Below are 14,405 nucleotides of genomic sequence, written 5' to 3'. Positions count from 1 at the left end.
ACCGGCGGCCATTGAGGAAATGCCGGCAATGATGCGTGTGCTCCAAGCGCCACCGCTATAATATATGACCCCATCTAGCTGATGATGAGCAAGGCCGTAAAAGCTAAGCAAAAAGTTCCGAGCCCTGCGGAGTGCCAACGACTCGACTGAGGCGACGACCGTCCTCAACTACCTCCAATAAAACCACCCTTAAAATTCACCACAACCGCTGCACCGTCAACTCACATCGTCGTCGTCGTTACTCGTTGTCGAGCACGCTTGCCAAATCATTGCGTAAGATGCCAAAGACGACCGCAGAACAGATAATCAAACGTATCGAAAACGTAAACAACTTTATAATGACACAGCTTGCAGTGGTTACCAGAACAGCTCACTACAATACTACCACTACTTTGCCACAACCAAAACAAGCAGCCGTAGCAGCTGCAGGCCATACCACAAAGTGCTTGAACGCACTCGATACTGGCCAAGTCGTTGCACGACTGCAAGTATGTAAGATGAAATGCATCGAAGACGTGCACATAACTTCATACCTAATTTTCGTCTACCGTCGTGGACGTTATCGTGTCGGCCGACTCGCACTAACTTTACAGACAGTCGTCTAGGACACTCCACTAATAAACATTCTCTTTTAAGTTATTTTCTATTTAACATTTTTCCATCTTATTGAACAGACGTGCGGATTAAAAAAAAAAACAATTTTTATACGATTTTGAATATTTTCCAATAGCTAATTTCAATATAGCGTAATTTAAAATGTGGTTCGTGGACATATATTATGCGAAAAACAACGGTTGCACTAGTCTTGGTAACTACAGCTTTGTATAACAGCCGATTTATAACGGATATGAGTACATTATACATACTCCATACTCTATAAACTATATACAGATTAGAAAAAAAATTAGTTAATCGAATTCCTATACTGTGATGTTATGTATTATTTTTAATCGTTGCAACAGCGCTTAATATGATTATTATTGTTTGTGCAAAATGATTTCCTGTAAAATCGAGAGGCAAAATAATAATTGTAATAGGTAAGCTTAAAAATATTGGTTTATAAAATGTGTACGTGATAAAACGCACAAATATAATTTTGATATATCTAAATATTAATACATGTATAATGCGTATATGGTGAACGCAATATAATATATTAATATGACATACAATATGCAATTATATTATAACCGACACTCGGGCTGCAGCAGGTGCTGTTTCCCCAAGGCCACATGTGCCTATATATGTATTTGTTTAATTAATTGATATTTTAAAACTCATTATAACAATACCGTTAAGCGTTTGCTATATTACCTATTATGTATAGTATATAGGTACCTGTTATAAATATATTTTTATGCAATCCCTTGTCACCTTCTAGACCAGTGCAGACGACTATGTTGACTGATACCGGACTTATTAGGTTTAGGGCCTAACCTACCAACTCATAATTTATATTATTATTATACATATTATTCAAACTGCAGACATATAAATATAATATTATATAATGGCAACTGAAAAATTGTTATACTAAATTATTATTGACCGCGTGTGTGTATACTGTAGTTAGGTACGTATAATATACTCACGCCGGGAAATAATTAATTGCAACCGAAATGATAATTAATTTTGCCTTCGAGTCGAATAATTCAAAAATAAATCACGTATCATATATTATAACAGATTTATTGTTGTAGGTATGTGAATACCGTGAATAACTTTAGTTATTTAATAGACGACGTTCGACGAAGCAAGGACGAGCGAAAAGACGCTAAGTAGATATAATCGATTTTAAAATTTTAAAAAGTTGGGATGACAAGATACCAGCGCCATTATAATATTGTTATATACTATATACAGCAACCTCGTCAGTCGTCGTATAATATAAACTATAATGAGAACTTTTTGTAAGACTAAAATACAACGTACAATATATTACGAGCTGCAGAAGATAAAAAAAAATTTAAATCTCTATACAGTATTACAGTTTTTTTTCTTACTTGTTCACGTGAGTTGCGCCAGCACCGCCCAATGAAAAATTTTAATTTTTTATTTCATCAGTATATTGTTGACGCTGATTACAATACTATATGTGCATAAAACCCTCATATCCATATAATATACACTTAAATAAACACGCTTTCTATAGTATTTGTATATTCAACTTTAACGGCGGCCGCTTATATCTATAATACGCCATATAGAACAAATAATGGGATGACGAGCGGACTTATCGATCGACGCGTAGGTACACGTGCAGAGGTTTAGTTTCTGAGCGGGGTGGTAATTGCGTATTGGTCTTACGCAACGATGCTTTTTTTTCGAAATTTTGTTGGACTCGTTTTATATGGTGTGAAAAATGCTTTAATCGCTTCAACTCGTTGAGAGTGGTTTGCGGTAGCAAATCGGATTTGATTGGTACTTAGGGGTAGGGGATGGCAAAAGTTGCAAAAACTATTTCGGGACCGACGACGAAAACCAGTTGTGGAACCGATCGAAAGTTTTTCAAACCGGAATCGGGAAACGAAATCGAAATCGTCGTTTTTGTTTGAACCCGAACCGATATTTTGTAGTTAAGGTTCCAGAGTGAACGTGTACAGCTGCAGTCTCGCCTTGCCAATAACATAACGCAAGAACTCGCGCGCGATCTTCACACAATGTACTACCATTGTCTCCTACGTACCCAGACGAGTAGCCGACTCTCATATTTATTTAATAACATTATAATAATAATATATGTGTTCAGCTGTCTGTACCTATTTACTACGGTTATATGCGACCTATAGCAGACACGTGCGTTATGTGGCACGCACGCGCTCATATATTATTATGCGTGCACAGAAGTCTTGCAGGTCGGACGATAACTATATATATATTGCGGTGGTTATGATCGGCGAGACAGACGCCTAGGTATATAAGTACATATAATTATAATGATATAGCCGGGCCCGAATTTCTATATAGTATGTAATTTTATTATTTATATTTGCCGTAAGTGCGTTTTAACCTGCAGCACCTGCAGTCCTTCGTCACGGGTTATATTTTGAACATCTGTGCGACTATGAGATATATTATATACGTATTAGTATAATACTAAGTATACTTACGACCTATAACTACTTTCGGACGACAGAAGACCGCTAATCGAGGATAGATATTTGAAATATTACATTACATTTAACATACTAGTTATATTAACACGTTTACAAACAGTCGCTATATACTATAGCAGTTATAATAAAATAAGTCGTAATATGACGATGACTGATATAACAGTTATTTATTTAAAAGTCGTGAAATGTCATAACTGCTAGAACAGTTGCGTTTCTTATGGCATCACCGGATTGGAAATTATCTATAGTGTCCTATTGTGACATACCATAACAATTCGGGAGAAAAAATGTCGATGGATCAGTTGATAAAGTGGATGCTACGAGTGTGATATGGAAGGTAATTTGAGTACATCCTTACAATGGTGCAAGTGTGCAACCCAAACGGTTCCCGTCGAAAAAATTTCACAAATACGTAAATTTCCAAACGGCCCATTGTTTGACAACAAAAATTCTTTAGAATTTATTACATCGCATATACAATTTAGAATAACTCCAACACATTTTCAATTTATGATTAATAATATACCTATGATTTTTTTATATAATTAAGCTGAACGCCAATTTTTATAATTTACTTTCCATGTAAAATTTTTAAAAAACCTCATACAATTTTTAACTAATCCTCTTTTGAGACAATCCTATGTATGTATGTATGTATGTATGTATGTATGTATGTATGAAGGGGGAGTCATTTGGGAAATAATGGGAATTTACGTATTTGTACAACGGGAGCCAAATGGCCAATAATAGTCCTATACAATATTGTACTATATGCATGGTGCATCAGTGTTCATCTAAAGATGTCTACCTAAATCTTGAAGGCAATTCGTATGCGTCGATAATAATATTATGTACAACTGAATATATTGCGACTATTATATTCAATGGACACTATAACGAGTAAGTTAGTTAACCGTGGCAATATAGGCATATTTATTATTTATTTTCGGTAACGACTGTTGAAATACATAATATTAAATGTAATAACTTGAGAAGGAGATGTATCCTAGGAACATATTATGTATTTATTAAAAAGTGCTGTGTAGAATTGCAGACCCAAACCACAAAATCGAGTTCTAAAATCAAATTTAAAGGACGCTGTGGCATGGATTAGATGGGAGTATAACATAGGAGCACGCGATACAAAATATACATTATCATATTATTAGGTACACACTACACATTATATACTATTGATTGATGAATCCCATAAAAAACCAACGAAAAAAATTATATGACTAAATCAAAAATACTCCTACTACAAGAAGAATTTATTAAAGACAATAAAATATGAATTGATTATGTTATAAAATATATACCTAGGTCCATTATTATTTATTATTTTAATATTTTGAATAAAAAAATCAGAACAACAATATACTAGAATAAAAATAAATACAATTAATATAGGTATTATTTTTATATTATATGATATTAATAATTACTAGGATAATAATTATAATATATATATGGAACATTGTATGGTCACAATAGCAGGACAATATTAAGATAACTTTTTTTGTACATCTCCATGTAGGTATAGTAGGTACTGTTTACCGGCATTTTAAGTTTGCATATTATACCAATTGTTGTACTACATAATCTTATCTGTACCCTCTATCCTTATTTGATTTTTCGATTTCCATATTTTACAATGTTATACAATCTATGTATACAGCTTTACAAGTAAAGTTCATATTCCAACATAACATAACATCAAAATAATGTAATCATCGCTAAAATTTAAGAATGATTCTAGTTTATATTCTGTGATTATATACTAAAATATTATACATTTTTATTTTTTATATTATCGTTTTGGATTTTTTTCAATTGGTATTTTTTTCGGTATTTTTTGTTAAGGTTTTTTCTTTGTATTTAGGTGTTTAATAATATGTTAGTTATACGCTACTTCAGTGGCACCGAAACGTGTAGGTAGGTATAATGCACACTCGTACAACAATACGACTCGGTAGGGGTCCTACTCGAAAACGCACACCCGACCGTTGTCCACGTTATTTATTCGACCTTTGGTCCGATAGTATCTAAGTATATATTATTATATTATTTTATTCGGCACACTCGGCAGTGTGAATTAAACTCTGGCCCCTGTGTGAGGGCTGTTTCGAAGAAAAACGTACGTACAAAAACACTATGGCAGTAGCGAGCTACATAATACGGTATTATAAAAACGACGTCTGCCCATATATACAGGTAATATAAATATGTATATATCGTATACCAAGTATATAAGTAATGCTTTATAAAAACCGTTCGTCCGACCAATCTTATTGTGCACGTAATATATATGAATAATATAAAGGTGTTTTCCATCGAAAAAACGAACAATTCGCTACATTATCTCATCGTACCATGTTAGGTATACTCATACAGTTGTAACAATATTATGTATATCGTTTGTCGAAAGACTGCCCTACGTAGAAAGATTTGGCCGTCATAAATTATATAATAGTTATTGATATTATATACCTATATATTATTATTAATTAGTTGTTGACAATGTCAGTAAAACACATTTACAAGGACTACAGATCCAATGAAGAAGCAAGACTCAAACACAAAATCAATCCAAATTTATATGAATCCATATAGGACCTGCTATATCAAGAAATAATGTCTTCTTCCACAAACCGGACTGAACGTTCAAATTTAGAAATAATATGTTTCCTATGTACACATATTATATATTTGAAAAAAAAAATAATATGAAAAAAATAGTAAAATCTGTACAAAAATTTGGAAAAACTAATGGCCTTAGCTGCTAAAGTTTCAGACCAATAAAAAAAAATACTTATCATCTGTAAATCTGTATACGATACACAATGTATAATTCGTTTTGTTATATTTATAGCTTTTTTGAGTTAACTTTGCAGCAGGATTGTTCGTTGTACGTAGTTTCATAGTCGCTTGAGTTGCGGCTTGCAGTCTTCGAGGACGGTCTCCAGGAAACTCACTATAGAACAAAATAGGTTTTCAGCAAAATCCAAAAAATAAAATCCTGTTCTGTCAACAGCCTCTGATAATGCATTAATACGTAATACATATAGTAGAACATTATAATACAAAACTATGTTCGGAAAATAATCCCAATCGCGGGCCATATCATATGCGATGACAAAATCATAAGTATAGTATAACTTATAAGTGGTATATTTGATCGTTCCTCCCCATGTCTTTTCATCTCCGGTTTTTCAGCGGTGCCGGGCGTTTCCTCCCTCAGTCTTGTAAAGTACTTCGGTAAAAGTATTAAAATATTTTTCAAGTACTCAAGTCTCAAATACGTATTTTAAATACTTTTCAATATAAGTATTTGTATCTATACTTGAATGCTTTTAAAAAGTATATTTTAGAAGACTGTGCCCCCTAAACTGAGACATTTCCCCCCAAATCAATATTTTATTAGGAACTATTTTTTTTATTACTAACACTGGTATAAGTAGAACAAATAATATTTTGGAAGGGTGGAATAATAAATTTACAACATAAGTCCGTATCAATCATCCAAATACATGACTTTTCATTGAAGCTCTATAGATGAGCTACTCTGCAAGTGTTAACATTTTGAATTATAGAATATGATCTTTCTGTAATAATTTGGGTAATGATGATATTATGCAGTTAAATTTTTTCAAATTAAGATATTTTGAATTTTTAAGTTCTGTGAGCTCTTCCAAAAATAAAATTATATTAGTAAGGTTTTATTATTTCAAATTCTGAGCAGATTGAGAAGCTTAGCATTTGGTTTTACAGTGGTGTTTATTTATTTTATTTTATTTTTTTTTTATCCAGTATAGTGTATACAAAATTTCTACCAGAAGGAGTGCTTCAATTTCAACATATAGTATCTTATCTTTTAAAAAATTGGATCAATATGATACTTTATAGAGGTCATTTTTCGAATTTCTCAATAGTTATTTAATGCCACGGGAAAGACCACCGACAAATTACAAAATCCGCTAAAAAGGGATTTTCAATTTTTAACGTTTTGTAACCATAAAAACGAATAAAAAATAATAATATTATAATATTAATTCAACTTACAGGCTATAATAAATAATAACAATATAAAATATCGAGACTGACAAACCGTCTCCGCTCAGAATCGTTTTTCTTATACGATGATATTATATCATTGAATTCAAGTTTAATATACAATCTATTATACAATGACCCACTTGCCTAACACTAACCTAACCTATTGTACAGCAGAGCTACATCCACTTACCCACTTTTGAATTATTTAATTTTGTATTTTTAATTACGTTCGAAATATTTGAATCATATTTAGGTAGGTATCTATTAATTTAACTATTTGTGTATTATCGTTTTATATTTTTACTTTTAATTTTTTGTCCCGGAGGAAATTGTCCCGTTTGGGGTGGAACGTTCAATGAATCGGGGAGCAGGGGAGGGATATTTAGTCCATAACCGTATACACACGTCTGTTACCTTATACTATAACAATGTATATACAACACAAACAAAACAACCGATCGGCTAAAAGTTACAGTTCATCCCCGTCGAGTAACTGTAGTCTGACTATACGGCCGATCGTTTATATCGAGTTGCCGCCGTAAAGTAACTTTCTTCCATTGAACTGTAACACGCGATTATAATTATAATAATTGTTGCTGATATAGTTTGACGATTTCTTCGCGTTCACCGATATGCGTACTGCTATTATTGTGTACAGGGTGCCTCCCCCACCACGCTTTCCGGTTTTTACGTTCAACCAACACTGACCACGGGTAAACCGTAAACAATTGATGACGGTGGACGGCTATCTGCACACTGACCACTGACGATTTATATCACTCGCACAATCCCGAGCCCACCCGTACCTCATACCTACCTATTGGTGAGCGCATAGTGCGGTGATATATATATTAATATAATATAATAATAATTAATAACGATTATCTGATAGCAAATCCGTTCGTCGCTCAAACGGCAAACGGTTTTCATTTATATAATCGCGCGCACGCCATGTATCGTACACTGGTAATATGGGTATTATCGCAAACGAGTTCAAAACGTTCACTTTTCTCGTCGCGCGGCGGAGACGGTTTTTATAATCTTATCGCGCGTTTACAGTCTATCATACCGCGCGGTCGCCGCAGCACACACCACGATATTATCATCGTTGCGTATGATAATAATAATAATAATGTATTATATTATTGATAAATCATAAAATATGTGTGTGTGTGTGTGTGTGTTATCGACAGTCGTATTGTTGTAATCTCGTCGTCTCAAGGTCAATGCCGTCGACCGCACACCGCACCCGCACGGTGACCATTCTGCCACTTTTACAGACTATACTTATACTCACTATCATTGATTACCATACACTTGTATTAATTATGCTACCATTGTACACGTATTAGGTAATATTTATACGGTTAATCGATTTATGTAAATAATAATATTATACTGTTTAAAACCGGCATCGAGCTCGAGCTGTAGTGTACTACGAGCACGTGTCACATCGTTTCACTCGGACTCGGCTGCAGCTGTTGCAGTCGAGTCACCACTTTCGTCGCCTGCAGCTCGTCCTGCTGCGGACGATCGAATAATATCATAACGTCCACCGTGTCCTTACCCCGTAGCGTATCATTATTAATTTTCGTCGTCAACCGGTCGTAAACTCGCGTGGACAATAATATTCATACTACAACATCAAAACCACCGTACGCAGCAGTGGTCGGCTGACGCGAGGCACGTCTCGATGAAATAAAAATAATGATAATAACGGCAGCTGCCGATGTCATAGCACGGCCGCCGTGTAGCGTTTCACGGGAAAGTGAGCTAGTTTTTATAGCGCACCGGACAAGTAGGTCATCAGACGGCTGCTGCGGCGCGGCGGCGGCTGCGCTATGGCATTGAAAAACCGTATCCTGCTCGCCGCCGCAGGATCAAATCGTCCTGTCGTCGGTTCGTACATACAGAGCGTTCGTCTCGATTTCCACCGCCACCGCCGCCGCCGAGGGTGACTGCCACTACAGTTGTACGTCATCGGCACGTAACGATCTATCACGGCGTTAGGGTCGCAGAACGGGTGAGGGTATATAATATATATATAAACGCGGAATAAGGGACACAGGACAGATCGCCGGAGAAGGGGAAGCGTACGGTGATGGGTAAATTATTGTTGTACGAACCGCTTGTTATCATATATAAATCACATATATTTTTTTAAATAAAAACGACAGTAATTTTATTTTCATTACAATAATCAGACAGTTTTTATTATTTTTTTCTCTTTTTTTCGATTCTCATATACATATACAATGATAAAATCATACACACACATACACATATATATATATAAATATACATATATACTATACATGTACACGCAAAGACCTTGGAAAAGGATAAAAACAAAAAAAATACAATTAATAATCCCAAGCTTAAAAAGGAAAAACAAAAAAAATATTACACAATGCTAACAGTCATAAGCACACGAGAAAAAAATATTTTAAACTTAAAAAATAAACATTGGTACATTTTTTTTAACACGATAATTGTTTTCTTCACATTTTTAAAACATGATAATATAATAATTAATAATAATAATAATAATAATAATAATAATAATAATAATAATAATAATAATATATAATTATATATAGTATGTTTATAACAGAATACTAATTTAATATGTAATATATCAATATCAATATTAATATTGATGTTGGTTTTTTCGTATATAGTTTTTGATTGTATGATTATAAATATTTATATACATTCACATGTATATATTATCAAGTTATATTTTATATATTAGGGGGGTTGCAATGCACGTGAAAAAAACTGTATATAGTAGTTAATTACGATATGCCTACCGGAATCGATGAGTAAAAAAAGTGGGGGGAAACACAACATTACCGTCTAGTATATAGTTATACATAATATTATATGCATATTTACACACACGCGCAAAACACACAACACCACACACACATATTATTATTTAGATATTATATTATGTAATCGACCTATTTTTTTTTTTTTTTTATATTACACCAAATTTTATTCATTTCTCTCGCAGTACATAGTAAATTATAATATAAATATATCACGAGATGAGCGGCGGCATCGATGTCCGAACATGCGATAGTCGTGAATTTCACTCGTTGACGACGAACTTATGTCTCATTGTGGTCATCAAACACACACTCACACACATTCGTATTATGTATCGTTACCATACCTAATATCGTCGTCCTTCGCAGACATTCGGCTGATCATTCGTGTTTTTTAATTTTAATTTTTTATTATTTTCTCATTAGTGTCATGTGAAACTTTATATTATTATTATATACGACCGGTAAAGGAAGTCGAAATATGGTTCATCGAACACTCCTCGTTTTTTTCTGTGCAAAAAATATATAATATAATATAGTGTCTCACTTCAGCTGCAGCAGTGGGAACAATAATACGATTTTTACGATTCTGCTTCGGCAAGACGAGTGTATATATATATTGGTACACCCGTCGTATGGAAGTATTGGTGGTGGTGATGGTGTTGTTGGGAGGGAGAAGGGAAATTAGTTTTTGGCTTATGTACAAAAAATAAATAAATAAATAAAAAACAATATTGTGGGTCTGAAAATTTGTACTTGCCAACTCGATTTTTATATCGCAAATAAAAACACAAATATGATATATAGGGAGGATTGCTGTAGAAATATTTTTTTTTGCAGGCTACATGCCCAGAAACGAAAAAACCAAACCACGCAAGGCGTCATAAAATAAAATAAAAATGGCTTGACACTTCCCTCAGTCTCAAAAATTTATCTCGAAAACATTCAAAATGTATATATTATGATATATATATATACATACTGTGTTTTTGCTTCGTAAATTTAAAATCGTATTTACAACAAAAAGAAAGAAAAAAAAGAGGTCACTATTTAACCATTCTAATATAATATATAACTATCAAACATTATATATAAATGTGTATACACATATATATATTATATAGGTAATGCTCAAAAAGGAAAACGTCAAATCGGTTTGAACCGTTAATAACTATATACCAGGATGAATATCATAGAGTCTATGACTACGATGGGCAAAAAACCAAATTATTTTGTAACTTACATGGTAAAATGTAATATGTACAGAATAAAACCAAATGCGATCCTTAAAATGTATATCACATTTAAAAATAAAAATAAAAAGAAATAAATGTTTTCATAATAAATGTATTATATATAATTATACTTCTACATAAACATAAATATTTTATAATTTGATATATATATCACGCGGGGTGTCGTCGGAAAAAATCGGTCGATTTATAAATTTGTACATTTTTGTTTTAATATTTTTCTCGTAAATCCAAAAAAATAGTTATGCGGAAAACGTTTGTATAATAATTATTAAATAGAATAAAGATAGTTATATATATATAGAGAAAAATAAGAGCATGAGATATATATATATATATATATATTATGATATTATATTATATAATTAAACTTAAACTCGTAAGGCCTAATATTTTATAGTAATATGTACACAGTTGTATGTATTGCCACAAAAAAAAAAATTAAAATTAAAACAAAAAAAAATTATTAAAATAGGAAAACGATCACCGCACCTGTTTTGGTTTGCGTATAGAAACCCCATTTGTTTCCAATTGTTGATTTTTTTCGTGTTTTGGTCTAGAGATTGACTCTCGTGAGATCGAGTCGATGCGGTTACGTACGGCAACGGGGAGTGTGGTGGGCGGGGTGAGGGTGGATTACGCTTCCATGGCCACCTGAGCGGGAGCAGGAGATGGTGGCGTGGTGGTACCACTGCCGACGGCGGACGTCGGCGACGGGGACAGCTTTTTGGACAGGTTGAGCGGCTGCTGGTGAGCGGCCGCCGCCTCAGCCGCGGCTGCGGCTGCGTTGGTAATGCCCACCTGGAGGTTGACAACGTTCGGCGACGGCGTGCGGCGCATGACCATTGACAGCGCCGACGGCGGCGGAGACGCACACGACGAAGACGACGGCGACAGGACGCGCGCCAAAACGCCACCACTGCTCACGGTCGACGACGCATACCTGCTGGTGGGCGGCGTCGGTGACAATCTGCAACTGTTCTGGGCCAAGGCAGATGTAATGACAGGCGTGTGTTGCCACCTGGTCGGAGGTTGTTGTTGTTGTAGGTGGTGGTTATTGTTGTGGTGGTGGTGGTGGTGTTGTTGCGTTAGTTGTTGTTGGTAACCACTGCACGCCGTATCCTCGCGCATTATAAAATTGTGAATGTCTTCGGTGCGTTTGATCTGTTCCGCGGTCATCTTAGGCGTCTCGCGCAGCGACTTGGCCAGCGTCGAGTGAGTGCTCGACAACGACGACGACGTGAGGTGATGGTGCAGTTGCGGCGAATTGTGGTGGTGGCTTTGTTGGAGGTGGTTGAGGAGGGTGCTGTTGTTGTGGACGGTAGTCGCCACCGACGGTCGGACAGCCTCAGCCTCGGCAGAGTCTTTGGCGCTGCGTAGGGCTCGGAACTTTTTGTGCGGCTTGTACGCCTCGTCCATCAATGAGTTGGTATCGTACAGCGGCGGTGCCTGGAGCACACGCTTCAGCACCGGCATGTCCTCAATGGCCGCCGGATGGTGCGAGTCGGCCGACATGACAGCGTCCTCGACGGTGGATCGCGGGCTGGAGCACACTGAAGTAGGCGCGCTGTGCGGCATCGGTCTGTCCAGCTTCTCCGTGCCCGACTCGATTCCAGAGTCAGTGGGCGAGTCCTGCTTCCGCTGGTACCGGCGGCACGACATCGGTCGGACGATCACCTGGTGATGTAATTCGTCCGACGGCGCGGCCGCATGCCGCCTAATCGGGCACACGGCCCCAGCTAGCGAGGCCGCCAACAGAGGAGCACTCGCCGCGTGTTTGCTTGGTCCATGATGGTATTCGTCTGAGCACACAGACTCGGTGCTGGAAACCGATCCTAGCGGGCTCTTAACTTCGTCCAACATAGCCAGGCTCTTCATGTCCTCCACGGAAGTGGTCTCATCCGACCATGACGACGAGCCTGCCTCCTCCGGGCTCTTGCGGTTAAAATCGTCGGTGCCGTTCATCATCAGGCTCCACATGCCACCAATGTTCTGATGATGTTGAACGGCGGCGGATGCGATGCTGGTCGTGGTGGTTGTGTCCTGATGTTGTTGCTGCTGATGTTGTTGCTGTTGGTCCAGTTGGTTTTGCTGTTCGGTCATCTTGAACGCTAGTAATTTCTCTGAGTGCAACGTGTTAAGTGTCCTCAAGTCCGGGATTTTCTTCAACAGTTCTTGGCACAAGCTAGGACGGTCCGGATGGTTTTGCATGAGCACCGACTGCAACGCGCATTTTAACTGTTTGTGCATGCGTTCAATGAATTCAACATTGCGCAAGCCTGGGCGATCTGTTTTTGAAAAACAAAAATAATACCGAACGTTTTAAAACTTTGCTTTCCGTAAATATTAAAATGTATGTAAGATATAAAAGTAATTTCACAATTCGTTATTTTAGTGCGTAAATGACTATGAATAATAATTAATGATCTCGTAAATCGACACTTACCGGCAGCGATCACGATGACGGCGTTGAATAGACCAATTTCCGAATCGTTTAGTCGCATTGCGTTCAACCTCTCGGCAAACTCGAACATGGAATCAGTGAGGAATCTAGCGTTGGAGTATGCGCAAACCGATTCTCTGCGCAACACTTGACCGTTGAGCGTCACCATGCTGTTACACTGCGCGAAACAAAAAAAAGAAAAATCGAGGTCAATACACGTCGAAAAAACCATGACACGCAGATATGCATTATACGTGTATATAGGTATATAAGTATTGATACTCGTTGGTACACAATTACTTAGAAACTTACCTCAGAGTCGAACATGCAGGCCAAGCGAACAAGTAGCACCTCGAAAACACCGGCTTTGAGCAAGGTCACCTGGTCGTCTTGGGCGAGTAGCCCAAAACCAGGTATGCGCTTGGCGAACTCGACCACGCCGCGTATAGCCGGCGAGAATCGCTTCGAAAAGTCGTTCAATAGTTCTTGTTGTCCGGTGACGGGTCGTGGACTCGGGTTCAACGGGCAAGCCTGCACATAGAAAGAAAAAAAACGGTGTTGGATGAGTAAAGGTGCGACGATTAATTGTTATTATTTAATTTATCGCGGCCTTGATAGTGGCGGCGACGCGTCAAGGGCGACAACGTTATTAAAAATGACAATTCATAATATGGACAAGACGATAATAAGAGAGACGTATCGG

General features: G+C 36.6%; 1 protein-coding gene across 1 annotated transcript in view; it reads right to left on the bottom strand.

Moving 5' to 3' along the window:
* Positions 1 to 10,120: 10,120 nt before the first annotated feature.
* Positions 10,121 to 14,405, bottom strand: part of LOC132951037 (ecdysone-inducible protein E75) — a 37,773-nt gene continuing 33,488 nt past the window's right edge. The window contains 5 exon segments of the mRNA XM_061022723.1: positions 10,121 to 12,501; positions 12,503 to 12,580; positions 12,583 to 13,547; positions 13,706 to 13,880; positions 14,015 to 14,233. Coding sequence (XP_060878706.1) covers positions 11,896 to 12,501; positions 12,503 to 12,580; positions 12,583 to 13,547; positions 13,706 to 13,880; positions 14,015 to 14,233 — 2,043 coding nt within the window. The 3' untranslated portion in view covers positions 10,121 to 11,895.

This window comes from Metopolophium dirhodum, chromosome 8 (assembly GCF_019925205.1).
Source record: "Metopolophium dirhodum isolate CAU chromosome 8, ASM1992520v1, whole genome shotgun sequence".
NCBI lineage: Eukaryota > Metazoa > Arthropoda > Insecta > Hemiptera > Aphididae > Metopolophium > Metopolophium dirhodum.
Note: the sequence above shows the minus strand (reverse complement) of the source record. Positions and strands in the feature narration are given on the sequence as shown.